General features: G+C 56.5%; 1 protein-coding gene across 3 annotated transcripts; it reads right to left on the bottom strand.

The window, feature by feature from the left end:
- Nucleotides 1–3,969: 3,969 nt before the first annotated feature.
- Nucleotides 3,970–15,521, bottom strand: MEIS3 (Meis homeobox 3). 3 transcript variants are annotated; one of them, XM_059152905.1, is made up of 13 exons: nucleotides 14,944–15,521; nucleotides 13,016–13,197; nucleotides 12,666–12,825; nucleotides 12,520–12,570; nucleotides 11,452–11,502; nucleotides 11,123–11,221; nucleotides 8,705–8,816; nucleotides 8,370–8,518; nucleotides 7,468–7,544; nucleotides 7,205–7,263; nucleotides 7,014–7,097; nucleotides 6,318–6,380; nucleotides 3,970–4,435 (listed from the first exon to the last, which is right to left on the bottom strand). In XM_059152905.1, exons 1-12 carry the CDS (start codon nucleotides 14,953–14,955, stop codon nucleotides 6,331–6,333), a joined length of 1,086 nt encoding a protein of 361 aa, XP_059008888.1. In that variant the 5' UTR covers nucleotides 14,956–15,521; the 3' UTR covers nucleotides 3,970–4,435; nucleotides 6,318–6,330. The 3 variants fall into 3 exon arrangements, with proteins under 3 accessions (XP_059008888.1, XP_059008887.1, XP_059008889.1); XM_059152904.1 differs by having other exon boundaries at nucleotides 11,123–11,272; nucleotides 14,944–15,520; XM_059152906.1 differs by lacking the exon at nucleotides 11,123–11,221 and having other exon boundaries at nucleotides 14,944–15,517.
- Nucleotides 15,522–27,003: the final 11,482 nt, after the last annotated feature.

Here is a 27,003-nt window from a genome sequence, read left to right as displayed (position 1 = left end):
ACATGTCATGCACATAGTGAATATTTCCCCCCAAGTCAATATCTGGTTTTTCAATTTCTTCCACCCTATGACCTCATTTTACCTGGGTCGTCTCTCAAGATCCCATCTCCAAATAAGGTAAGGTCACATTCATAGGTCCTGGAATTAGGACTTGAGTGTATCTTTTTGGGGGACACAACCCAACTCATATCACTGCCTCCCCACCCCCGTCCGTAATCTACCCTCTGCACGGCAGCTTCACGCAAATCACAAACCCGACTCTGTCCTTTTTCTGCTCAAAATCCTTCCAAGACAATGGAATAACTTCCTGCCGTAAAAAGGAACGAAGCACCAAGACACAACAACGTGAAGGAACCTTGAAAGCTCTATGCTGAGTGAAAGAAGCCAGACACAAAAGACCATACAGTGTGTGTTTGTGGGGGTGGGGAGGTGGGGGGGTGATATTTTTGTTCAGGCTCTGATCTCAGAGTTTTGGGATCAGATCTACATGGGGATGGCACTCAGTGTGGAGTCAGCTTGAGACTCTCTCTCCCGCTGCCCCTCCCCCCCTCCTCTCTAAAATAAATTAATCTTTAAAAAAAGAAAAGACCCTATAGATTTCATTTCTATGAAATGCCCAGAACAGGCAAATCCACAGAGCCAGAAAGTGGATTAGTAGCTGCCCCGGTTTGGGAGTTGGGGTGGCGGGGGCGCAGCTGTTGAAGGGTAGAAGGTTTCTTTCTTAGGGGTAATGAAAATGTCGTGCAGTTGATTATGGTGACGGCTGCGCAGCTCTGTCACTAGACAAGAGCCATCCAACCGCACGCTTTAAATGGGACAGTTTTAAGGTTAGTCAATTACATCTCAATGAAGAGGTTGCAGACAAAACCTCCTTCCACGGCTCCTCAGCGCCCTCTGGAGGGAGCCCAGGCTCATTGCCTGCCCCACAGTCACCGGCACCGAAGCTGGAATGACCCGGAGCCGCGCTGTCTGTCTGTCCTGCAAACAGAGCTCCCAGGACCCTACAAAGCCACACGTAGAGACACCGCCGGACTCATTCAAGGAGGCCCCCAGTTATGAAGGAGACCAGCTTACCCACACAATCCCCCCACCCCCGCCAGACTCAGGTAGTGACGCCCCGAGTCTCGTAATCGCAAACGCACGAGCTGGACCGAGGCACGGCATGACAGACGCAGCCTGGGACCCGGGCATTGGTGGGGGACACACGCGTGCCGCGCAGGGACAGGCTCAGCCGCCGACGCCGACCCCCAGCCGCACAGGCCCGAGCCCGCCGGGCCCCGCCACTCACAAACCCCCACCGCCCCCCGCGGGCGCCCCGGAGACCCGGCGGGTTCCCTACCTCCCCGATCCGAACCCGGGCGGCTGCGGCTTCCTCACCTTAGGAAACGAGGGAGGTATTTTTAGTTACAATTAACCTCCTGCCCAATTTCCCTCCTCCCCGGTGGCACATCCAATTGGTTTAATTAGAGAGGATTCAGCGAGAGGCAGTTGGGGAAGGGGGAGGAGAGCTGCCCCTCCCCCCTCGCCCGGGTCCTGGGTCCCCCCATTCCTCCGCCCCCACCCCTACAGGCAGCGCCGGCTTCCCCCACGGCCGACCTCGGCCCGGCCCCGCCCCCTCCCTACCCTCCCCCACCTGCCCTCAAAGTGGGGCCCGGACGTCCTTCCTGCTTTCTAGCCCCCGTCCAACCCACTTCAGTCCCGCGGAGCTGGCGGGAGATAAACACGATTCCGAGTCACCAAAATCATATCTAACACAGAGAATAAGTCATGCTAGGTCCTTTCAAAATCACAGACTCTTAGAATTCTTTTTTTTTTTTTTTAAATAAGAGGCCGCGCGGGCGGAGTGGTTAGCCCACAGGCTTCAGGGCGCAGGTCTGAATGGAGACCCACGCTCTCCAGCTGTGTGACCCTGGGCCGGCGCAAGGTCACCACTCTGGGCCTCAGTCTCCTCATCCCGGAAATGGGGACAGCGATTGCACTTCCTTAGTCCTAAGGGTGAACCAGGTGTGTCGGTGTGGAGCCCCTCAGAGCCTGGCCCCCAGGGTGCCGCAGCTAACGTCCACCCCGACTCTGCTCTACTTACGATCTCCTGTCACCTCAAAGTCTAAACCAAGTGCTCATTTGCTCGGCCCTTGGTGAGGGCCCCCCCACACTAGGAAGCCAGCTCCTGAGGACAGGGGTCTTCGCCTCGCTCACAGACCTGCCCAGAGCGCAGACTGCGGACCTCATAGATACCCGGGCCAAGTGAATGAGGCTCAGCTGCCTCTTGTCCCCTGGGCACTTGTGACACGCCCAAGGCTGCCAGGGCTGAGGTTCAAGCCAATAATGAAATAATGACGGAGAGAATTCCAAGGAGGGGATGAGGAAGGAGCAGCAGGTAGTCTGAAGCGGGGTGCCTCGGTTGAGCTGCCCCTGAATCTTTGCCGAGGGGACTCCGAGCAGGGGAAGGTGATCCAGGGCAAAGGGAGCGCCTAGGTCGGAGGCGCAGAAGGGGGACTGAGCTATTTGCCACAGACAAGGGTCCAAACCCAAGCAACTTACAGTTTGCACTGAGCTCCACGGCAGCTCGGGAACAAAACAGCAGGATTGGCAGCTCTTGGAGTTGGCAACTGACCCGTGAGATTTGAACCACGTGCACCTTGTTGCGGAGGTTGAGGGCGTCTGTGGATCACAGGCCTCACAGGGCCTCAGTTTCCGTGTTTGCATTAGGAGGTTCCAGAGGCCGCCGTGTTAGGAGGTGCATATATGAGGGGCTCCTGGGTGGCCCTGTAGGTATAGCCCCGGACTCCTGATTTAGCTCAGGTCAGGAGCCCCAAGAAGTTTCGCTGCTGGAGTCTGCTTGTCCCTCTCCCTCTGCCCTGCCCCAGCCTCTCCCTCACAGGCATGCTCTCTCTATTTAATAAAATTTTGAAAAAAAAAAAAAAAAGATGAGTATGTGAGTGAGTGGTGTTTGGAGGTGGGCTCTGGGGGTCTCACCCTTCCAAGCTCAGGTCTGTTCAGTCCTGAGAGTGAGTATTACAGAGCAAATGAGGATTTGAACCCAGGTAGGTTGGGGCTAGAGTCTGGTTCATGACCTCCCTGCTGTGCAGCCTGGTGGTCTGTTGGCCACACAGAGTTTTCAAGGACACCCCGGGGTAACTGCATTTGTGTCCCATGGGACAAACGAAAAAAGTCATCTTGGAGCCACTGTGTGGAAGACTGATGCAAAAGGGGCCATTTTTCTTCATCCTCCCCGAGTCCCCATCTCTTGCGCTGTGAATTTGCAGGCTCCCGTCCCCGCCCTGTAAGGGGTGGAGTCTCTGCCTCCTCCCTTGAATCTGGCTGGCCTTGAGATCTGTGACCAAGAGGATGCAGCTCAGAGAACCAGGAGTCAGACCTGAGCTGGGACCTCCGGAGGCCTTGGGCCCTTCTGTTCCTTCTTGAGGGCCAGCTGAGCCTCTGTGTGAATGAACAGGACAACCTCCTGTGGCCCCTGCTGCCGGCCAGCAAAGCCCTCTTGCTGACCCATCTCTGGCCACAGATACACAGCAGAGCCCTGTTGAAGTCACATGAACTGCCCAGCAGAGCCTAGTTATGCCAACCCATAGCATAACGAGCTAAAAAAGAGTTGGCCTTGTGAACCACAAAGCTTTGGGATGGTCTGTTACACAGCAATAGCTAATTGATACAGAGTGCCTGGGGACAGTGGGGATAAAGAGTATCAATTATTAGGACACCTGGGAGGCTCAGTCAGTTAAGTGTCTGCCTTCGACTCAGGTCATGATCTCGGGGTCCTGGATCGAGCCTCACATCGGGCTCCCTGCTCAACGGGGAGTCTGCCTCTCCCTCTAACCTTCCCCCTGCTTGTTTTCTCACTCTGACAAAATCTTTTAAAGAAAAGAGTATCAATTATTATAATTGGTGGTTCATGAGCTTCAAATCGATGAGAATTTGAATCTCGAAAGAGACACAAGAACTCAGATTGGCGGCTTTTTGTTTTTAAAGATTTTATCATTAAAAAAAAAGTAGAAGACGTCCGTGAAGGGAGGTAGGGGAGAGAAGGGGCGGGGAGTGGGCTGGCAGGACGAGGGGACCTCTTCCAAATGTCGGATCCGGCTGACCCTCCTTCCCTGACCTCCGCAGCCCACTGCCAGTCCCTTCTCAAGCCTGGAGGCAGGGGACCCCCCCCAGCCACCATCTTCTTAAGACCCGGGACTGGGATCTCAGTTTGGGCTCCAGGCAGAGGTGATGGCAGAAGTGGGGCGCAGGGCCTAGGGGCCTTGTCTTTGTCCTTGAGAGACCCTCGAGTGGGTGCTCAGGCCCCCATGTCCCGGTGGGGCCCCAGGGAGGTAGGCATTGCATTGGGGACCTTAGGAGGTGGGGTCCTGAAGTCAGGGGGCCAGGCGGGGACCGGAACCAGGTGTGAGCTTAGTGGTCACAGTCCGGAGGCTGGGGTCTGTGGAGAGGGGATGAGAGGCCAAGTCAGGAAGTGGGGAGGGGTTTGGTCCCACATCAGCCCCACAGTGAGAGGAGTGCAGAGGGAGGCAGGGCGGGAAGGACGAGGAATAGAAATAGAGGCAACAGAGATGGAAAAACAGATAAGACTCTTAAAACCAAGAAAGAGAAAAGAAGACAAGGAGAGAGACTGGGAAACCCCTCCACCTCTTTTGAGGTCCCGTGACACTCAGACCAGGCCACACCATCCTTGGTTGGTTGGGGCAGAGCTGAGATCCCTACCGACCTGCCAGGCCCTGGACAAATATCCACCTCTCCTTCCCAGGCTCCATGCCTAAGCTCTCTTAGGTCTCCACTCCCATCTCCCAGCCTTTTTGTTGGCCCCAAGTTCACTACTTGCCAGCCTGCCTGCTGGTGCCAGCCCAGGCCAGTCCTCCTTCCCCCTCATCGGTCTGGAGGCAGTGGTGAGGGGGCATAGGGCTGTCTCATAGCCTTGAGTTTACTAAGTGCACTGGGCCTTTGCATATGCTATTCCCTCCTTTCCTGCGTCACACCTTCCGTTCTCCTGGTCTCAGCTCCCAAGTCCCCTCTTCCAGGAAGTCTTCCCTGAAGCCTCCCAGCCTGGGTCTGATACTCCCTCTGGGCTCCTCCAGTTCCTGGGTTCCCTCATCCCAGCCCTGTCCACTTTGGGCATCATTGTCTGAAGACACTCTCCCCCACTGGACAAGAAGCCCTGTGAGGGCAGGGCTGGGCTGTTGTGGTCACTGCTGTGTCCCCAGCACTACCCAGCCCAGGGCCAGGCACACAAGTACTCAGGGAATGTGCATTAAATAAGGGAGTGTAGAGGTGCTGAACTGAAGATTCTGGACTTCACCACAGGGCACTAGGGAGCCACAGAAGAGTTTTAACTCGGAATCAGTCAAGGTCTGATTCGTGTTGTAGAAATTGCAGGCAGTTCCTGAACCCTGGGCCTTTGCACACACTATTCCCTCTACTTTTCTGAGCTCAGTGAACCCATACAAGTGAAGTTTTCTTTCTGAGCATCAATTTTTCTCATCTGTAACACAAAAATAATAATTTCTCCCTCTTGGGGGTTTTTTATGAAGACTAAGTGGGAAGATGCTCTGAAGTCTTAAGACCTGGGAGAGTGAAAGAATGTACCCTACTCTCTTGCCCCTCCCTCTTCTCCCCAGTGGACTCCTATTCATCCTTCAATGCCCTACCTAGAAGTTACTTCCTCTCTGAAGTCTTTCCTGCTATCTCAGGGCCAGGGGACGTCTCCTTCCTCCAAGCAAGCTCTGTATTGTTCCACCTCTTGCTCTGGACCATCATTCCTTTCTGATGTTCACTTCCTCCAAAGCTCAAATTTTCTCAAGAGCAGGACCCTGTTTGAGACTGGTCAGGATCCGGAAAAGGGCTTCATGTCCGCCGGAGGTGTGTGAACAGATGGGTGTGCGGTTGACTGGGTGGGCAGGTGGGCGGGTGAAGCTTTGGAGGGGGCGGATCAGTGTGGATGGGGGTGGAAGACTGGGTTGATGTATTTGCTGGTTGGAGGACCGGTGGTGGACGGAGGCATGGGTGGCTCACGGGTGGGCGGCTGGATTGGTGCGGAGGTGGACGGCTGACCAGGGGTGGGCGGGCAGATGACTACGGATTGAGTGGATGTGTGTTTGCATGGAGAGTGGGTAAGTGGATGACTGATGGATGGACACACGTACAGACAAATGAATGAGCGGGTGGGTGGATAAACCATCTTCCCACTGAGCCCTGCAGACCCACGAGGACCCCCTCCAGGTGGGCGCAGTATTGGAATCTGGAGGCCTTACAGAGCTTTGAGATCTACATAACCCCCAACCCAGAACCCCGAGACATAGGACACTCACATTTGTCCTGAATCTATAGATAATGCCACTCTCCTTCTAAGTTCAAACTCATTCCCATTGACCCTGGAAGAGAAAAGAGGAGGGTTGTTCGTCTTCCCCGACTTTCCCATAAGCCCCAAATCCCTCCCACCGTCTCCCTCCCCAGGGAATCCCACTACCAAGACAGACTGAGTCATCATTTAAGAAAGTACTAGACCTGGGACGCCTGGGTGGCTCAGTCCACTGAGCCTCTGATTCTTGATTTCAGCTCAGGTCCTGATCTCAGGGTTGTGAGATCGAGCCCCACGGTGGGCTCTGTGCTCCTCGCAGGGTCCATCTGTCCCTCTTCCTCTGGTGCTCCACCCCTACCCCACCCCCACCCTGCGTGCGAGCGTTTGTGTGTGTGTGTGTGTGTGTGTGTGTACACATGCATGCGTGTGTGCGCTCTCGCCTCTCTCAAATAAAATAAATAAAATCTTTTTTAAAAAGGTACTAGTCCTTTAAGTAGAACCTTCCAGTGGATGGGCGGAGCCTGGAAGAAACACGCTCAGCTAAGAAGTGGGCTCCAGGAAATCTGTGACGGTCCCCCCAGCTCCACTGTTATGCAAATGAATTACTGCATTATTCTTGAACTGGATCCCAGAAGGTGGGGCATCTTCGTTGAGAGGAGGGGCCTGGTGTGGTGGGGGCAGGGTTAGTTAAGGGGCGGGGACTTACCTGGAGGCCTGACAGTCAGGTGTGGCTGAGCTTCCGTGTAGCCCCCCATGGGCTGGCCCTCTGGGCTGAAGGCTGCACTCTGCCCTGGAAAGGAGGTTGAGGGGTGCAGGCTGAGCCCCAGGATATGCAGGCCCCAGCTTTGATACTCCCCGGGGAACATTAGGTCCTCTCTCCCCGTTTTCTCCCTGTACCTGTGCGGTTGGATTGATCGATCATTGGTTGCACGATGCGTCTCCGGGCGTTGATGAACCTGGGAGGGGGTTGTGGAAACCGAGGAGGGTGTAAAGAGGGAGCAGGAGAGAGGCCGAAATGAACACACACACGGAGGACGGGACAGAGGAGGGGAGAGGAGAAGCTCCCGGGGGCTTCGGGGCCTCCTTCAGCACCGTGGACAGCGCCCGGCCTCCCACCCAGGCTGGCCCAGGGACTCACAGGAGCCTCCTGGGTCACTCACCAGTTGTTGACTTGCAGGATCGTGAGCCCGGTGTCCTGCGCCAGCTGCTTCTTCTGCTCCTCCGAGGGGTATGGGTGCTGTGACCACCAGCAGAGAGTCACCCTGCCTGCCCAGCTGCCATCTGACCTCCAGGGCCCGGCCCCGTGGGGATGGTGAGCCCAGGCTGGGGCAGGGCCCAGAGACTCAGCTTGTTTAAGCGGCTCCAGGCTTCCCCAGGGGCCAGTGGAGGGAAGCGGAGCCAAGCTTCGGGCAATTATGCTTGTGGGCGCCCCCACCTCTTCTAGCAATTAGGGGCTAATTGGCCAGCTCTCATTAGGGAGACCAAAGCTCAGGGTGGGGGCTCCAGCACCAGAAGGGAGGCAAAGCCCAGCACGGGCCCTGTCTGAGTCTCTATCAGGGTCCCAGTGCATGTCTCAGTGCATGTCTCTCGCTGTCCCGGTCTCAGTCCCTCTGGGACTCTGTCTCTCCCTGACTTTTTTTTTTTTTCACTCTTCCTGTATTTTCCCAGCTCCCTCCACAAGGCAGCATGTTGCACTCGAGAAGCCCAAACTGCCCACTGCCCGTATCTGAACCCACGTCTGGCTAGGAGACCTCTTGGCTCCTCGCTTACAGAATGGAACCTCCCAGCCCCAACCTCATAGGCTCTGTTTGGTGATTGGTGGGGGGGATGTGAATGGCTGGTGGGTTAGGGGAAGGACTGAGCCCTAATGGCACCTGGAAGGCAGCTAGCACTCACGGATGCTTGCTCGAGTCAGGCCCCATCCCTTGAAATTCACCCTCTGTATCTCCCCCGAGTCTCAGTCTCCCATCTCTGGGTCTCTCTTGGGGCCTCAGTCTCTGTGTGGCCATCCTTCTCCTTCTCTCTCTATGCCCACCCTGCACCCGGGCCCCAGGGCTCTCACCGAGAGGTGCTGGAACAGCCATGCTCTCATGATGTTAGTAGCCACCTTGGGGAAGATCCCCCTCTTCTTATTCCGCCGCCGCTCCTGGTCCAGCTCCTCGTCCTCTCCCCCGGAACTGGGAGAGGCCACACTTGTGTCTAGTCCATCTCCTGAGGGAGGACAGGCAAGCTGTGTTTGTGGGCAGCAAGCAGGGAGATCAGAGGGACCCAGAACCCTTACCCAAGAGACCACTCCACACCCCTATTATCCTTGCACTTCTGGAAGTCCTACTTGCTGTCTAACTTCAATCCTCAGACTGACTCCCACATTTCCCCTCCACCTCCCAGGCTTCTTACCTTGGTCACTGGAGTTGTCCCCACTCTGGGAGGCTAGGCCCCCACTGGATGGACCCGGGGTCCCCAAATGTACAGACCCGCTGTCCTCATGGTCTCTAATCCACATATTATTCTGGAAAACAAGAGCTAAAAGTCAGTGCAACGCTTGGGTGCCCTATAGCACAGTGACTGAGACCATGGGCTCTGGAGCTGGGACACCTGAATGTAAATCCTGTCTCTGCTTCTTTCCTGGCTGTGTGGCCTTGGGCAAGTTGCTTCACTTCGCTGTGCCTCTGTTTCCTTAACTGGAAAACAGAAGAAAACAACTGTCCCCACCTCACAGAGCCTGGAAAGGACTCGGTGAGATCATTCACGTAGACACACAGCAGTCGCCCCATAAACGTGAGCTTACAGAGATCCACAGCAGCTTAGCTGAAATCCTAGAGGGCCAGCAGTGTTTCAGAATTTAGAACTTTCCACATTTTAATTTTTTTTTAATTTATTTTTAAAAGTAACCTCCAACTCAAGACCCCAAGATCCAGAGTCGCAGCTCTACTGCCTGAGCCAGCCGGGTGCCCATAGAACGGTTCCCCTTTGTAGACACTAAATCTGCCCACACACTGTGTATTTCATGACACCCCCAGCAGGGTCTGGGGCTTAACCTCCTCATCAGACTCATTAACATTTCTGCAGCAAAATGGATGAATATTTAACTAAGTGGAATAAATAAAGTCTATAAATAGCCTCTCATTAGTTCAGGTCAGACTAAGCTGCCAAATGAGTTTGCACTAAACTTAGGGGGGATAAAAAACAACTTCTGTTTTTCAGAGATGGGGTGGGGAGGTGTCTCCGAATTGCAGGGTGGGTGGAGGGTTCAGGCTGTGCTTTATCTAGACTCTGATACACTTTGAAGAACTGGACAATGCATTAGATCAGCCCTCGGCCCCAGCTCTGTGTCCTAGGCGCCTGACCTACCTGCACACACTGTGTCAAACCCTCTTTGTCATTCAGTTTAAGGTTCAGCTCCATTGCTGGGAGGTGGACTGGGTGGGTTACAGCTCTTGTTGAATCCCAGGGCACCCCACCTGTCCTGATTGCCCTGGACCCTGCCTGTTGCTTTGTAAGCAGCCCCCCAACTCCTACACCCCCCCCACCCTGCCCCACCGCAGCCTGCCATGGCCCACCATGGGTATCTCATCTGTATCCTGGGGGGGCCAGGCTGGAGATGCCACAGCTCAGAGAAGGTTACCCCGGGTGTGGCATGTCTGTATGGAACTGTGTAGTTGAGTGCATGGTGGACGGGTGTGCAAACGGTGGGATCATCAGTCCGAAGGCTTTTGATCTTGGCTGCAGAGGTTCTTGGGGCTCTTCTAGCGCTGGGTCTGATGGGACGCCGTGGGTGCGTGTCCACAGCGGTGTGCCTGAAGCTGCCTTGAGACTGCGGTGTGGCCCGGGTCAGTGCACTCACGCCTGCGTCCCTCTCTGAGATGACCTCGTGTACCTTCCTGAGATCACGAGCCCACGGTGTCCTAAGTTTGCGTCTGTTGTTCAAGAGATGGGTTGTCTTCTCTGTGAGACGGTGTGTGTGGTTACTGCACGCGTGGCTTCGTGACTACACCGGGCCGGATGACTGCCACGGGTGTGTATTGGCGACGCCGCGAAAACGCGGAACACCGCCAGGCCTCAGAGTGGGGTTCTCGCTGCGCATGTGCAGACCGTGGGCTGTATGGCAGAGGGTCCTCGAGGCCCGTCTGTGACTGCTGTGGGCAGCCTGCCCGAGTCTGTGCCGGGGCACGGCCATGTGCCTGTATCTGGGGGCAGGTGTGACCCCCTTGTGGGGGTGGTCCGGGTCGGGCTTTGCGCTGCTTTTACGTGACTGTCCATCGGTACCCAGCACGGCACGGAGCGTGGGTACCTGCTGCGGTCTGGCTGTCGTGTGGTGAAGGTGGCACGTGTCTGCGTGTGCGCAGGCCCTGCACTCGCGCCGCGCTGGGTCTAAGTGCTGTGGTGTCCGAATCTGGGTGGCAGGATCTGGGACCGTTTGGCTCCGTCTGTCGTGGTGGCTGTTGCTCTAGAAGTGCGGGTCTCACTCGGGGTGTGCAGCGTATGACGCTGCTCTGCGGCTGGGACGCGTGTGTTTGAGTAGGTGGCATATGTGCTCATCTAGCCACGAGCGAGAATGGTGGGGACTGAGTTTGCGTGGCTGTGTCTGAGGCTGTGTGGGTACAGCTAAGTCTACGTGTATGCATGTGTGCGCATGTGCTGCCATCTGGGTGTGTCCTGGTCTGCGCAGCCGCTCTTGCGTCATTGGCGCATGCCCGGTGGTCAGGCATAGCTGGCTGAGGCTGGGGGGTGGGGGCACCCTCACGCTGTAGCCTGGCTGTGTCCACTCACAGCTATGGTTGCGGGGTGATGCCTGGTGGCCCATGCCCAGCCCACCTGATCCGGGAGGCTGGGGCAGGAGGCCGGGTAGTCCTCGAGGTCCTCCCTGCAGCCGCCATCCCGATCCTCGATGACCAGGTCGATGGGCATCTTTCCCTTGAGGCAGGTGATGTAGCGGTGACAGAAGTTGTCGCACAGGTCGTGGACCTGAGGGGGCACCGGGGTACTGGGGGGGCCACCCGGGAGCCAGGGCTGGGGTGTACAGGGATGGGGCAGCATTCTGCTCCAACTCCAGTGGGCAGAGGGCCTGAGGAGGGGTGGAAGGGGTGAGAAGGGGAGGGATGGGGGGGGGAGTGAGGGTGTGAGGGGAAGTGAGAAGCACTCACCTTCTCCAGCTCCAGCAGGTGGAAACGGAGCACCTGGATGGCCTGTATCATCTGAAAATTGAGACAGGAAGAGACAGAGCAGGGGAGAGAAGGAGGGACGGAAGGAGGGGAGGAGGAGGGGAAGAGAGAGAGAGAAAGAGGGAGAAGGACCAGAGGAGGAGGAGGAAAAGAAGGAGGAGGAGGAAGGAGAAAGGGGAGAAAAGGAGAGAGAGAAGAACAGAAAGAGTGAGATAGAATGACAAAGCCAGAGGACAGGCAGAGAGGGACAGAACCACAGGGTCAGAGAGCGACAGGGAACAGAAACAGAGACCCCGAATTAAGGAAAGATGAAATGCCAGAGAGTCAGAGACAGAGAAAGAGAAGCAAGAGGTGGAAGAGACGGGAAAGGATCCATCGCAAGAGAAGTGAATGAATGTCTGCTGTAATAAAAATACCCCATCTTTTGTCTGCTTGCCCCTTGCTCCATTTCCCACCCTCTGACTGTAAACTACATTTCCCAGACCCCTTTGCCAAAGGGGTCATGCAACAGGAAGCCCTGGCTGGAGCTGGAAAGCAAAAAAAAAAAAAAAAGGGAGAAGCCAGGATATTTCTCCTCCTCTCTCCCTCTCTTCTCTCCTTTGCCCGTGGCAGCCGAGTCCCTACACTCATCTCGGCATGGGCTCTGTTGTCCTGGCTGATAGACGAGCTAATGCCTATTTGGTCTCTGTTCTGTGCCAGGCACCGTTCTAAGTGTTCAACTCTTGTTAGCTCACTATATTCTCACAACAGCCCTATGAGATAGGAAAAGCTACTAGCTACAGATGAGGAAACCAAGGCACAGGGGATTCAGCTCCTTGTCCTGGTTCACAGAACTAGTGAGTGGCAGAGCTCCGATTTGAACTCAGGCCATCAGTCCCAGTTCTCAAACTCTAGGCTGTACTCATTGTAAAATGGCAATAATTACCATTGTTTGAGAAAGTGGGTCTGATGACCTCCTGTCTGCTCCCATAACCAACCCCAGGGCTATGGAGGGTGGGATAGCAGACCCCTGCGGAGGAAGGAACATTGGGAGGAGGGCAGAGATCTCACCAGATTGTCCAGCTCCGGGTTGGAGGAGAAGAGGGGCCTCTCAGAGTGCACCTGGGAGGAAGAGAGAGACCAGGGAGGGTGCATCCTGTCTCCTGCCCACCCCTTCTCCCTGGTTCTTCTGGCACACAGTAGATGGGGATGCCCACCTGCTTGGCAAAGGCAGCAATGTCCTCGTTGAAGGAATCAGAGGAGCATACGTCACCACCTGGAGGTGTGCCCAGCCCAGTACCGGCCCCATCCCGGGGGGAGCACGTGGCCAATTCACATTTCTCAAAGACCAGGGCCAGCAGCGGGAAGAGTGGGTGTCTGGGGGAGGCAGGACAGAAAGTTCATGAGGGGAGAGCAGGGGACGAGCAGAAGATGGAAGCACCTGGGAGGGGACAGAAGACCTGGGGAAGAGATGGAAAGACCAAGACAGAGCACGAGAGTCTGAGGCTCAAAGAAAGGGGCCCGCATCCCAAGACCCCACAGAGCCTTCAGTCCTGTCCCCACTCACCCGTAGATCTCATCCTTCTCCCTCCTCAGGCCATCACTGTCCAAGCCCAGGGGCTGGGGTTGGGGAGGCCGATGGGGGCCATAGGGCCCGGGGGCTCTCGGTGCCGAGGGCACTGCCTCTGGGAAGCCAGCCAGGGCTGCAGTGCTGTCCACAATGCCTGGGTAGTGGGGCAGCTCATCGTACTGGGGGGAGGCGAGAAGGGGAGAACAACAGGGAGGCATCAGGAAACCTCCCTACCCTGGCACCCAGATGTCGCTCCTTGCCTCCCCGAACCAGCCCTTTCACTCCCTGGGTCTGAGTTCTGCCACCTTTAGACCGTGGATGTCCCATGGAACTGTCTGGGTGGGTCTGAGAGCCCCGCGCCATGGTCTTCTCTTATACCCCTGGCCTATGAAAAATGTTCCATCAGGGATTCTTGATGTGTGGGCACGAGGGTCCAGAGGAGAGACACTGACCCAGGTCTCAGGTCTGAGGGTCAGGGTGGGGGTCAGGGATCAGCTGATGGTAACTCCCAGCTCCTCCCAGAGCAAGGAGGGGAGAGAGCCATGGAGAGATTAGCCATGGAGAGATTCAGAGAGAGACTAGGAACGAGATACAGAGATACAATCGACAGACAGAGGAGGGGAAAGAGCGGGATGGAGGAGAGAAAATACAGGAGAGAGATACTCACGGGAGACTTCCCATAAAAGCAGCACAGCACGTCATTTATGCATAAATGTATGTCTACACTGCCCCCCCCCCCGTCAATTTCATCCCACAGTTGTCAAATAGGCACATCTGACTCTGCCTTAACAACCTGTCACACCCCACTCACCATGTGAGTCCGCCCCCTTCGCCCCCCAAGAACTAAACTCTAGACACAGCAACGAAGGAATGAGTGGGTGAATGAATGAATGAGGCATTTAGCGCATGCGTGAATGGCCGAACTTGGTATTTAGCGCATGCGTGAATGAATGAATGAGGCATACAGCACAGCACCTGGCACACATTTCATAAACACTTGTTGAACCGAAGTGTAAGCCCGTACAACGGCACAACCCACTTGTGCGATCCGCCCCAAAGTGAACCACTATCATCACAAAAGCACGCACCCTGGGGAGGCCAGAGGGGCCTTAATCCACAGGGCCAAACCCTCTCCTTGGACTTGAGGAAACAGGCTCAAAGAATCAAAGAGACTCAAACAGAAGGATGCAGACATTCCTCCCCTGGGTAGCCCTGGCCCCTGCCCCTAGCGGGTGTGTGCCGAGGGCTCTGTGTGTGTATGTCCCCCTCGCCATCTCTTTCTCTTCCTCCTCTCCTAACTTCTGAGCCCTGAAGTTGAATCCAACTGTTCCTAAGATGTGCAATGGGTCCCTCACAGCCTGCCATGTTCCCACCCCCTCCACCCCCAAAGGTGCGTACTCACCTCCTTGCCCGATCCCCTCCGACTGCCCCATCCCCAGGACCGCAGAAGAGAGAATTCCTTGGCCCAGCCTGGTGAGAACCCCTTACCCAGTACTGTCCCCACCCCTAATCCTCGGGAGGACTTGGAACAAAAGTAGACCCGGGAGGAGGACTGGGGAGGGCAGAAGAGGAAGGAGGGGGTAGGAGAAAGAACCTGAGATGGAGCAGGAGACTCAGGGGTGGAAAGAGGGGGGAGACCCGGGGCAGAGACAGAGGAGACGGGGAATAGTGGGGAATAGTCAGAGGAGGAGATCCAGGGGTGGAGAGAGGGGGACACCCGGAGCAGAGATAGAGAAGATCCGGGGATAGAGAGAGGAGGAGACCCGGAGCAGAGACAGGAGAGACCAGGGGTAGAGAGGGGAGGCAGAGAAAGACGTGGAGAGGGCGGGACTGGCTGACGGGGGCCAGAGAGCCGGAGCGGGGGACGACGGAGGGACAGGGTGCGCGGCCGGGCTGGGACGCGGGGTGCCCACCCTCAGACCTACCCTCCGGGCCATGGGCTGATGCCGGTGGCAGCTCCCGGGTCCCTCCAGGGCCTGGCCGGCAGGGCGGGCGCAGCCCGGGGCAGCGGCCCCCGACGGGCCGCGGTGCGGACGCCAGGGGGTGGGGCAGGAGACCGGGAGCCCGGCCCCCCCACCCCCGCCGCCGTCAGTGGCCCGCGCCGGGCAGCGCGGAGGCTACGCGCATGGACCCCCGGCGCCCTCCCCCCCGCGGGGGTCAGGGCGAGGGGCTCATGACGGCGGGGGCAGGGGTGAGCGGGGGGCAGGCCCCCCCAGTCCTTTCACCCCCCCGCCCCCGGGGTCCCGGGAGGATCGGGGCGGCCCGCGGCCGACGGACCCGGAGACTGGGGAGACCGGGGTGGTGGTGGTGGAGAGACTGGGAGAGGGCGCGGGCGGGCAAAGGGAGGGGGGCGGGGGCGGCGGGGGGTCCTGGCGGCAGCCGGCCGGAGGGCTGCCAGCGGCTGGGTGGCTCGATGTCTCCCCGCCTCCCGGTCTCTCCCGGTCTCTCCCGGTCTCTCCCTCTCTCTGTGGTCACATCCGGAAGTTCCACATCGAGATGCTTAACCCGCTGTCCGCCGGTGGCTGGGCCGCGGGCGGGGCGGGCGGCCCCTCCCCCACCCACCCCCTCTCCCCCTCTTCCTCCCGCGCCGCCGCCCTCGGGGCGGCCTTTGTGTCGGGGTCTTCCCGGGTCCGCACCCGGGCCGCCCCAGTCCGCGCCGCCCTCTCCCCGCACCCGGCCGGGGCCTCCTCGGCCTCCCGCCCCGCGGCCGCCACAGGTCTCTGTCCGCCCTGCCTGGCCCCTGCTCCCCGGCTCCCTTTCTCTCCGGTGCGCCTCTCTTTGGCCTCTCTGTCTCTTTGTCTCTCTCTCTTCGACTCTGTCCGTCAGTCTGTCTCTAGGAGACGAATGAGCAGACAGAGAAGAGAACCTGAGTCTGGAAGTAACCAAACCCCATATTTTAGTTTCTGTTCTTGCTCCGGGTCCCCTAACTTCCCTCCTCTGGGAGCCAAGGATGCTCATGGGCCTGTGTCTGAGGCTGTGTGTGTGTGTGTGTGTGTGTGTCTGGTTGTGGGATGATGCAGGGTTATTGCTGTCTCTAAATATGGTGCCTATTGGTGGGGGAGTGTCTGCCTCCGATCAGCATCAGGCCTCCCACGGTGGTGTGGCAGCCCCCGACTTGGGGGGGTGGTGCGTGTGTGTGCACATGGGGGGTTGCACAGATGTGCAGGCTTGGAGGTGTTCCTGTGTCTCTCTGCCCAGTTCTGACCACCGGCCTTTCACAGGGGTCTCCCCCGCCCTGGGTTTGGGCAGTTTGTGGAATGTGCAAAGTTGAGGGTAAACCATGGGCCTGCTCAGAGCAGGTCTGGAGCTTTTATCTGGCTCCTGGAGGATCTGGGACCCAGACAGCCTATGCAACTAGGGTCCTAATGAGACACAGGAGGTTTCTGCAACAAAAATTAATATTGAGGGGTGCCTGGGGGGCTCAGAGGGTTAAGACCTGCCTTCGGCTCATGTCATGATCTCAGGGTCCTGGGATGGAGCCCCACATTGGGCTCTCTGCTCAGCAGAGAGCCTGCCCCCCCCCCATCTACTTGTGACCTCTCTGTCTCTGTGGGTCAAATAAATAAAATCTTTTAAAAAATTAATATTGAGCTCTAACTGTGTATGGGGCAGGGTGGGGGGAGTGTCCTGGAGACATAGCAGGGAGAAAAGATAAACTTCTTGGCCCCCTGGCACTTGAGTTCTCTTGGGGAGGTCTGGGGAAGAGTAGACCAGTGTAAAAATAATGCCTGGAGTTGACAAGTGTTCTGAAGCAAAGCAGAACAAGGACAGAGATAATATAAGGGGATGTGGAAAGCCCTCAGAAGAGGTGCTATCTGAGCAGGGACCCCGAAGGTGAGGGAGGGAGCCATGTGGACTTCTGAACCCAGAAGCAGAGGAACAGCAAGTGCAAAGGCCCTGGGGCAGGAATGTGTCTGGTGCGTTGGAGAAACAGTGAGGAGGTCAGCAAGGGTGACCACGGCAGAGGGCAGGTAGGAGAAGAGAGACAGACACCTTGGATTCATCATCTCTCTGGCTTTTTCTACATTAGGGGTCTTTATCTTCTGGTGGCCTCAAATTCCTGAGAGGATGTGCTCATGCACATCCTGGAGGCCTGTGAATGCTGTGAAACTGCAAATGGTGGGCTGGGTTCCCGTGTGTGCTCCTTTCCCGGGAAATGGCCCCTTGTTTTCATCCTATTGTCATAAAGGGATACTGGATCCCCAAAAGTTACCCAAACATCACTCCTGAGTGAGTGTGCCAGAGAGAAGTGAGACAGAGATCCAGACGGAAGGGGGAGAGCAACAGAGATCCAGAAAGAGGGAGACAGAGATCCAGAAAGAGGGAGACAGAGATCCAGAAGGAAGGGGGACAGAATTCGAGAAAGAAAGGGACTTGGCAGGGGTGGCAGTGAGAGAGGGGTGGAGGCAGTGTGCTCACCCCTGCTGGGCTCGCTAAGGATATTTTTATGACCCTCATAAACAGCTCTCCTCTGCGGTGATCTGCTTCTCCACCCTCCCATCATGTGGAAGCGAAACAAAACCACCCAGGGCTGCAGTGAGCCCATGGCAGCTAAAGCAGGAGGGACTGAGGTTAGGAGAGCAGCAGCACTTCCCAGTGGGAGAGGGCTAGGGAGCAGAGGGCTGTGAGGAGGGCAAGGACAGGACGATGACCCCGGTCCCTGTCACTCCTGGGAAGGTCCCCTCCTCTCCCACCCCAGGCTCAGCTGGTGTCATTCCAGAACCCTCCCTCCTCTGTCTCTCTCACTGGGTCACCTTCTCCGACTCCCTCACTCTGTCTCACACGGGACCTCGGGCCCTGTCTCTCTGTCCCTGACTCCACCACCAGCCCTCCAGCCTGGCCATCTCTGGGTGTCCTCCAGGAACCCGGGGTCCAGACCCACCTTGGCCCCTCCTCTCAGTCTGTCTCCCCATGGGCAGAATGGGCAAGGGGCTTGGTGGGGGGGGGCATGGTTAAAGCAGAGAGTGCCAGGACCCGGAGAGCCCTGGCTGACTCTGGGGCCCCCTGTGCCAGTGGGCACTGCTCCTGAGGCTCTTGGGAGCAACTGTCCCTGGGGTGACGCTGGCCCTTTAAGGATGGCGGAAGGGAGGGTAAGGGGGCTGGGAGAGCCTTTCATCACTGCCACACACCCCGCCCCCCAGATAGGGGTTTTGGAGCAGAAAATTAATTTAAATCACTTTTTAATTAAAGATGCAAAGCTCTTCTGTCTGCCCCCCCACAGCTGCCTTCAGCTGAGGTTCAGGGTGGGAGAGCCTAGGATGTGGACGCCCAGGCTCGCCTTACATCTTGGGGGGTATGCTGAGGTCCGCTCCCCAAGCTGACTCTGAAAACAAGACGCGTGGCCTGATGTGACAGTCCCAGTGGGGAGTGCGTGGACAGAGGGAGAGAGGCAACCGCGTTTTCACTGGGGTGGGGCGTCCCAGGGAGGCCAATGGGAGGTTGTGAATGAGAACCAGGCAAAACCATCGTGGAGAGAGCCAGGGAAGGGCTGGGGGCAGATTGAGTTACAGACAGGGTGGGGGGTGAGGGGGGGAGAGAGGGAGAAAGAGACAAGAGTCATCTCTGCCATTGCTCTGAGCTCAGAGGACACCCCAGCCCCCCAAACAAGGAGGAGGGCCTCTGACTCTTGGGTATAAATCTTTTTAATTAAAGAGAGGAGCGAGATGTTGGCAAGGGGAAAGTAGGAGTGTCTGGAAAACTGATGGAGGGAGGGGAAGGAAGGAGGTCTGCAATTTTCTCACTGCCCTGCCCCCCCAGCCTGTCTGTCTCTGACAGACAGACAGACACACTTGCACCCCAGTCTCCCACCTCTCTTTCTCTCTCTCTGACTTCCAGCCTCCTCTGCAGAGCTGAGCTGCCTTGTCTCCCAGGGGAGGGAGCAGGTGGGATCCAGGCCTGGATCCTGGTGGGGGGGGACACGCTCACTGACCCTGGTGTGGTCACTTCTCTGAAGGCGGTGTTTGGACCCCTGGGTACAGGTATGGGGAGTGTGTGTGGCTCAGCATGGACACAGACCCCCCCAACCCAGGTGAGCCCCGAGCACAGGAGGGGGTCTCACTCTCTAGCCCATCAAGTCCTCTATGAGTAGCCCTGGGGGACCTCCAGGTCCTTGCAATGCAGATTACCCCCACCTGGCCGCCAACCTCTCCATGGCGGCTGGGGAGGACCTTCTCCCTCAGCTCTGTCCTCTCTGGGGCTTTGCCCACCAGGCGGCTGTGATTTCCCAGGGACCCGGGGGCATCCCCCACAGTCAGCTCTAAATGGATGGAGGGAGCAAGGAGCTGCTCAGGGGTCCCCTGTCTTCTGTCGTGGTCCTACAAGCTCTCTGCCTCAGTTTCCCCTCTGTCAACAGCGCGGGGTTTGTCTTTCCATCTCTCTTTCTCCTTCCTCATCCTAGCTTCTCTGCAAGGATCTGTATCTTTGCTCAGGGCTAGGATGAAGGGATCCTAAAAGAGGGTCCTTTGTGTCTCCTTCTGTCTTGGGTATGTCTCCATCTGTCTGTCTCACTGTCTCTCCCTCCCTCTTGTCATCTGTCTCTGTGTCTCCTTTTCTCTGGATGGTCTCTCTGCCTCCCCCTCCCACTAGCTCATCTCTGTCTCTGGGGACTGCTGTCTCTCAGCCTTCGTGTCCCCCCTCTTTCCCCTCCTTCTTCGTCCCCCTCCAACCCCCCCAACTCCGTGGCCCTGGGTTTCCGCCTTCTTGTATCTCTCCCTTGCCCCCCCCACCCTCTGCCCAGGCCCTTCATAGATGCATCGCCCCAATCCCCAGTGCCTCCCCTGTCTGGCTCCAGGAGAGGGAAACATTTATCTTGTTGGGGGGAGGAGCCCCCCCCACCCCTCTGCCGGCCTCCTGGGCCCATCCATCACTGGAGCCCACGACTCAGGCAGCTCATTTGTCACTGCCGCCTGCTGCCCCACCAAGCAATCATACCATTAGCCATGGCTCAGCAGAGGCCACCAGGACTGGCCTGACCCAGGTGGGGGAGGGGCACTGGCCAGGACTCCCACCCCCGACCCCACTCCTGTCTTCCTGTCCCTTCCCTCCCTTTTCTTCCAATCGGCTTTCTTCTGCCAGCCTTGCTCCGGGCCTTAGTGTCTGCTTTCTGGGTCTCATCTCTGCTCTTCTCTTCTCTCCCCTCCTTCTCCCCCTCCTCTTCCCCTTCCCCTCCCCCTCCCTCCTCGCCTTCTTCCCCCTCCTCCTCTCCCTCTCAGTCCCTCTGGTCCCTCTCTCCCTCTCGCTCACCATACACCTCCCTGTCCTGAGTGTGTCTGTCTGTCCATTTGTCTGTCTCTTGTCTCTCTCTCCCCATCTTTTCCTTTCTGTCTCAGTCTCTCTTTGTCTGGATGATCTCTCTGTCTCTCACCCTCACAATCCCCGGTCTCTGTGTCTCCCCGACATCTTCCTCACCCCCACCAGGCCCTGCTCTGGTCCCCCTCTGTCTGCTCCCTGGTCCACAGCTCTCTGGCATCCCGTGCCTTTAAGGGGCTCTGACCCTCTAGTAATATCTCCGCCCCATTTGTACCATCTCCGCCCCATCTCTCCCTCTCTCTCCCATCTGCTTCCACACAGCATTTTAAAGTCTCTGCCCTCCCCTCTCCCCGTCTAATTTTCCCGTCTCTCCTTGGTCTTTGTCTCTGCTTTGTTCTGTGGCCCCCTCCTCTACTGACCCCAACTGCCCCTTTCAATCCGTCATCCTTGACATTTCCTTCTCTCCATCTCCTGGGGAGAAAATTGCAGGCAGAGGGCAGGGGGGCAGGGAGGCCAACTATAGGGGGCGGGGAGGGCAAGAGGGCCAGGGCCTGAGGAGACACTGAGAACTGGGAAGCCCACCCCTTCTCTCCCCCAGTCTTCAGTGCCGGGAAGGTCTCCCTAACTTCGATCCTTAGGGGAACAGCCAGGAGCCAGCCTTTCCTTGTCCCCTGGAGGGACAGCCAGGCCTCCCTTCTCAGTGCCCATGCACTTTCCCATTGGACGAGGGAGAGGATAGGGCCGTGTGGGGCAAAGGTGCCCCACTCATGCCCCTGTGACCCACCACTAGCTCCCATACTGGCACCTGCACCCACCAGAAGTGCTGGGAGCCAAGCCCTGGAAAGCCTCATCAGCAGTCTGGACGTAGTGGATAAACACCCCAATTTCCTCACCCTGAGGTCGGGCACCCTAAAGAGGATTCTGCACCATCCCTGAGTGGTCCCAGCAGGGTTGAGACCCTGTTTCCCGAAGGGGGTGACTTGCTAATCAACACATCCTTAATGCTTTCCTTCCCCCACCCCCACCCCCAGGGTCTCCTGGAATCACTTCCCAGATAAGCCACTTGCCTCCCATCCTTGCTTTGGGCCAGCTTCTGCAGAGTCCAGCCTCAGACGGTGGCCAGGCAAGGGGCGAGGTGGATAGGCACTGAAAGTGGGTAAGGGGAGGAGAGATCCCCTGAGAATCAGATCTGTCCTTGTGGCTAGGCTATGGTGGTGCCCAGCTTAGATGTTGCTTGTGAAGGTGTTTTTTTAGATGAGATTAATATTTAAATCAGGGGACTCTAAGTAAAGTTGATAATCCTATGTAAAGTGGGTGGGCCTCACCCAATCAGTTGAAGGCCTTTAGAGTAAAAGACAGATGTCCCCTGGGAAGGCAGGAAATCTACTTCCAGACTGCCTTCCAGTTTGAGCTGCAACATCACCGCCTCCCTGGGTCTCCAGTCAGCTGGCCTGCCAGCTTTGAACTCTCCAGCTCTCACAGTTGCATGAGCTAATTCTTTAAAATAAATCTATCTAGGGGCCCCTGGGTGGCTCAGTCCTTAAGTGTCTGCCTTCCTCTCAGGTCATGATCCCAGGGTCCTGGGATCCATCCCCACATTGGGCTCCCTGGGCCTGCCGCTCCCCGCTTGGGCTCTCTCTCTCTCTTCCTCTGCCCCCCCCCCCCATTTAAAAAAAAAAAAGGAAGAAAGGGGTTCAAGAGGTAGAGACACCGAGAAGATAGGGGACAAGAGGCAATGGTGGGTTAGCTCTAAAGACAACGTATTTATTACCTTTAACTTCCCGAAGCTGCCCTTACAAGTTACCACCAACTCAGGTTTATCCTCTCACAGCTGTGGAAGTCAGCGTTCCGAAACCAGTCACTGAGCCTACATCAAGGTGTCGGCAAGCGCTGGAAGCTCCAGGGAAGAATCCGTTCTTTGCCACTTCCAGCTTCCGGGGGTTTGTGGTCCAGCTTCCGGCGGCCTGTGGTCCAGCTTCCAGGGGCTTGTGGTCCAGCTTCCGGCGGCCTGTAGTTCAGCTTCCGGGGGCTTGTAGTCCAGCTTCCGGCGGCTTGTGGCCACGTGACGCTTGTCTCGAAGGGCCAACATCCTCGCATCTCTGTGCCTCGTGCTTACCCCCCCCCCCCCCACATTCGTGTCTAGTATCCTCTCCCTCTGCTTCCTTCTTTTAAAGATGCCTAAGACCACATTCAGGGCTGTCCAGGATTATCCAGCATGATCGGCCCATCTCAAGACCCTTTGTTTAATCCCACCTGCAAAATCCCACCTGAATGTCCTACAAGGTAACATTCAACAGGTCCTGTGGATGAGGGCATGGATATCTTCGGGGGCGCTAGTATTCAGCATGCCACGAATGGCTGCCAACAATTCTTCCCCGCCCTCTAGGCTCGCACTCCACCCATCAAAGAGGCGGTGGGGACTTCCCTGCCTTCTGAAGTCCTGCAAATGGCTTGTGGTAGACATGACCCAAGGCCCCGCAGCTTCTATAGAGGCTCCCTTGCAACCTGGTGGAGAAGTTGTTCCAACCAACTAGGGAGGAGGGGTCCGCGTGGAGAAGCAAAGTGGCCCAGCCCACAGGCAGCGCCCACTGCCAGCCACGAGGGAGGGCATCTCGCTCATTCCAGCCCCAGCCGAGCTCCCGAATGAATACAGCCGTGTGATGACCTTGGCCAACGCGAGGTGGACCAGAAGAGCCAATGTCAATGCACAGAAATGTGAGAAATAATGCAGCGTTGTTTCAAGCCACCAAATTCCAAGTGGCTTCTTACTCCGCAATAGGTGATTGATGAAACACACACGCGCACGCTTGGGTGGGGGGCCAACATTTGGGAACAGATAGAGAGGGAGGGAAGATACAGATCAAGAAAGCAAAGCAGAGAGACAGAGACAAAAGAGAGGTGGAGAAAGCAAGGCTTAAAAGAGAACTTTGGAGACAGAGAGTGGGGAGAGACAACAGTGGAGAGACAAGAGGCAGAGAAGTCATCAGGAGAGTCAGGGGCTTGAAGCCCCAGCCAGGCTTTCAGCCCCTCAGCCAGCACCAGCCATGAGCCCCATGAGTGTGTTACCTGAGACACCAACCCAGCCGGGCTGAGCCTTCAGATCGCTGGAGCCTCAGCGGACTTCTGACTGTGGTCCCGGGACATACCCCAAGCAAAGATTCCCCAGGTCAACCCATCGAGCCCTGGGAGCCAAGCCACCCACTGAACTGTGGGAGAAGATATGGACCTGTCATTTTCAGCCATTAAGTCTTGGGGTGGTTTGCTCTGTGGCCACAGACATCCAGATCAGGGAGCTTGGAGGGTCAGGGACAGGTGTGGGTGAGGAGTGGGACACGGGGGAGTTGGGGGGGGTCTTAGGTGGAAGATCTAATTGGGAGACACAGGCTAAGGACTTGGAGAATGGTTTGGGAAGATGAGGTTGGGGAAATAGGGGTTTCAAGTTTGGGGTCATTTGGAGGGTCTGGACTGGGTCTGGATGGGGACCTTGATCTCTGAACGGGTGATGCAAAGGGTCCGAGACCCTCTAGTGTTGATGTCGGTTTCATCCCACACCCCTACTCTGACGGCTTTGAGTTTCTCAGCATCCACGCCGCACACTCCCTCAGACGTTTCTGCAGAAGACATTTTTCATTTTCCCTCAACATTCATTCTCCCAGTTTTCCTGAAACATCTTTGGAGATTTTAAGCAGGATGACTCAGGACAAAAACTACATTTTTTTCCCCAGTTCCTCTCACAGCAAGACATGGCCACGTGAGTCCAGTCACCGAGATGCAGAAGGAAGTGATAGGTATCATTCTTGGGTCATAGCCTTACAGGGAGTGGTGGATCCCAGACCGCTCCTCCTTGCCTCAGCCTTCTGGTTAGGCTGATACCACGGACATGAGCCCATCCTGAGCTAAACTAATGAGGGCCACACTCTGGCTATGCCAGAGAAATGAGACAAAAGAAACCTGAGATTTTATTGCCCCAGTGAAATAGTTTTGCTATTCCAGATGCAACTGTCACACGAGAGTAAGATAAGCTCTTACCTTATTGAACCCATTATTTTTTTGGATCCCCATTATTCACATCTAAACCCACATCTACCTACTATCAGTGAAAATATTACCGGTTAGCCTTTACAAGGGCTTAATACATGTCAGGCACTATTCTTCACTTTTACGGGTGAAGAAACAAGCCCAGAGAGGTTAAGTGACTTGGTCCAGGGGGTACAGCCAGTGAGTGGTAGAGCTGGGACTGGAACCCAGGTCCTCTTACTCGAGGACCAACGTATTTGAGTCTTTTAAGTCTTTAACTGACCTGAAAGTCCAGTGAATGCTACAGGCCCTTTCCTGGGAAAAGGCTCCCATATGTGCAGTTTACACATGAGCTCAGAAAGTTCCTGAAAGCTGTCCACCGGTCTTAGTACATGTGGACTCCAGCTTGAGAATCCTCATGCAGTCTATTCCCTCAGCACCTGTCTGTGGTCTTGGATGCGCACAGTGGAAGGTGACTGACTGATTCCACAGAAGCCAAGTGTATGTGTCAGCTTAGGTTGGGTGATACAGTAACAAACATCCCTCAAATCTCAGTTGAACGAAATAAAGACCCGACCTTCCCTTTCCCTTCCCTTCCCTTCCTTCCTTCCTAATCTCTATGGCCAACATGGAGCTCGAATCACAACTCCAACATCAAGAGTTGGCGTGCTCTACTGATTGAGCCAGCCAGGCCTCCCAGACTTATTTCTTGATCCAGCTACAAGCCCACAGCAAGTCGGGTACATAACACCTTCACTCTAGGACCCCAGGCTGTTAGAGCGGTCCCTACATACATTATAGCTCACCATGGCTCAAGAAAAAGAGACATGGTAGAGCACGTACCGGCATTGGAAGCTTCCACCCAGAAGGGCCTCCTGTCCCTCCTGCCTTCTTTCTTTAGCTGCGGCAAGTCACCTGGTCACTACTGAGTTCAAAGGCCTGGGAATGCACAGTCTTCCCACAGGGAAGGCAAACAGAATTTAGCAAATGCCAATACAATTGACTATACGGAACTTAAGAAAAAAGGTATGAGGGGCTCCCAGAAGCACTGAGTGGCCTGGAGAGCTGGTCCTGAGGCTAAGGCTCCAGAAAAGAGCTCCAAACCATGCCAAGAACAGACCCAACAGGGAAAGCACCTCGATGGCCATTGGCAGATCTGGGTCTTGGACGTCATCCCAGTTTGTCCTGCTGCAGGGTCTGGGGCATAACCGCGCCTGCCCCCCAGCACAGATGCTGCCTGTGTGTCTGTGCCCCTTCTTGCAACTAGCAAGCCAGAGGGGGCCGCTGCCACACCAGCCTCACCAGCTCCATGGACCCCCTACAGAGTCTCCTTTTGCCTTTGGAGTTGAGGACTCCTGCTGGCGAGTCTGGCCCCGAGAAGGTGAGTTCTATGGCCCTTTCTGGTGGATACGAACTTCCCAGGCTGGAAATGTCCCCGCGCATAGTGAGTGCATTTAGGAGCCAGAAATACGAGAAGTTTCCACTGTGTGCTCACGTTACTGAGGTCCAGCGAGAGATGGGAGTTGGCATTAGGAGGCTTCGGCAAGCCTCTGTACTCATTTCCTGTTGCTCTTATAACCCATTACCTACAGCTCGGGGGCTCGAATGACACACACTGCTTCTCCTTACAGTTCTGGAGACCAGAGGTCCAATATCAAGGTGATGGACGCTCATTCTGGAGGCTCTAGGGGAGAAGCTGGTCCCTTGTCTTTTTCAGTTTCCAGAAGTGACTGAGCCCTTCCCCAGGAACTCCAACCTCTGCTCCCCTGTCACAGGTCCTGCTGTTGGCCACCCCCTCCCCCTTTTGGAAGACCCTTGTGGTTGCACTTAGGGCCCACGCAGATAAGCCAGTGTCATGTTCACCTCCTAAGATGTCGGCCTTGATCACATTGGTGACGTCCCTCTGGCTGCGGAAAGGAACCTATCCGCAGGTTCTGAGGGTTAACAAGAGGACCTGCTGGGGGGGCTGTTATTCAGCCTACCACCATGTGGCTTCATGGAGTGCATCCAAGGGTTCTGTCCTATGGACTCCTAGAGCCCTGGAGTGAGGTCAGGGCACTCACCCTCGCACCTCCCCCCTGCCCGGCCCCGCCCCATGGGTGTGGGTCCACTCGCATGCCCATACCAGAGTCACAGCTCTTGTAGGGGTAGCCCTCTCCATGTGGCCATCCTTTCCAGCTTCTGGAAGTCACTGTCCCCACACCTTGTCCCTCAGGCTTGGGGCGTTACTAGCTCTCAGCTCTGCCAGCCCCAGAGGCCTGCATCTACCTTTGTCCATTTCACTACACCCTGCTGGCTTAGAGCGTCCCCAGTCTCCCAGTTCCCTCCCACCTGTGTCCTGCTAGAGTCCTTCCACTCACAGGTCCCAACCTGACCGCCCCCTCTTGCACCCTGTTTGGCATATGTCCCCCACTGCCCTGCGAGCTGGGCGAGAGCATGTCCCAGGGATATTGTGGTCCCCGCAGTAGCCCCAGCAGAGGGCCAGGCACAGAGCAGGCATGTACTGGATATACGAGATTGAAGAATCTGGGGGCTAGAGGGAGAGGAAGGGATAGTCCCCATTTTGTCTCCCCGGGGTTTGGGTTTTTAGGAACCAAGTCTCAGGTGGCAAAGCAGGTGTATATGGAGTCTGCATTTCTCTGCCCTTCTGGGGCTGTTCTAGGATGGCCATCCTGGTGCGTGCCATTGGGGAGGGGAGAGAGAGAGGAGGTGGAGAGAGA

Source organism: Mustela lutreola, chromosome 16, assembly GCF_030435805.1.
Source record: "Mustela lutreola isolate mMusLut2 chromosome 16, mMusLut2.pri, whole genome shotgun sequence".
Classification (NCBI taxonomy): Eukaryota; Metazoa; Chordata; class Mammalia; order Carnivora; family Mustelidae; genus Mustela; species Mustela lutreola.
The sequence above is the reverse complement of the archived record's forward strand: the minus strand, read 5'-3'. Positions and strand labels throughout refer to the sequence as shown.

What these genes read in the sequence shown, in the direction of transcription:
- MEIS3 (XM_059152904.1), bottom strand. An exon ending in ACCCGGAGCTGGACAATCTG is followed by an intron (nt 11,503 to 12,519) that starts GTGAGATCTCTG and finishes CTCAATTTTCAG; the next exon opens with ATGATACAGGCCATCCAGGT. An exon ending in GGCTGTTCCAGCACCTCTCG is followed by an intron (nt 7,545 to 8,369) that starts GTGAGAGCCCTG and finishes TGGTGGTCACAG; the next exon opens with CACCCATACCCCTCGGAGGA.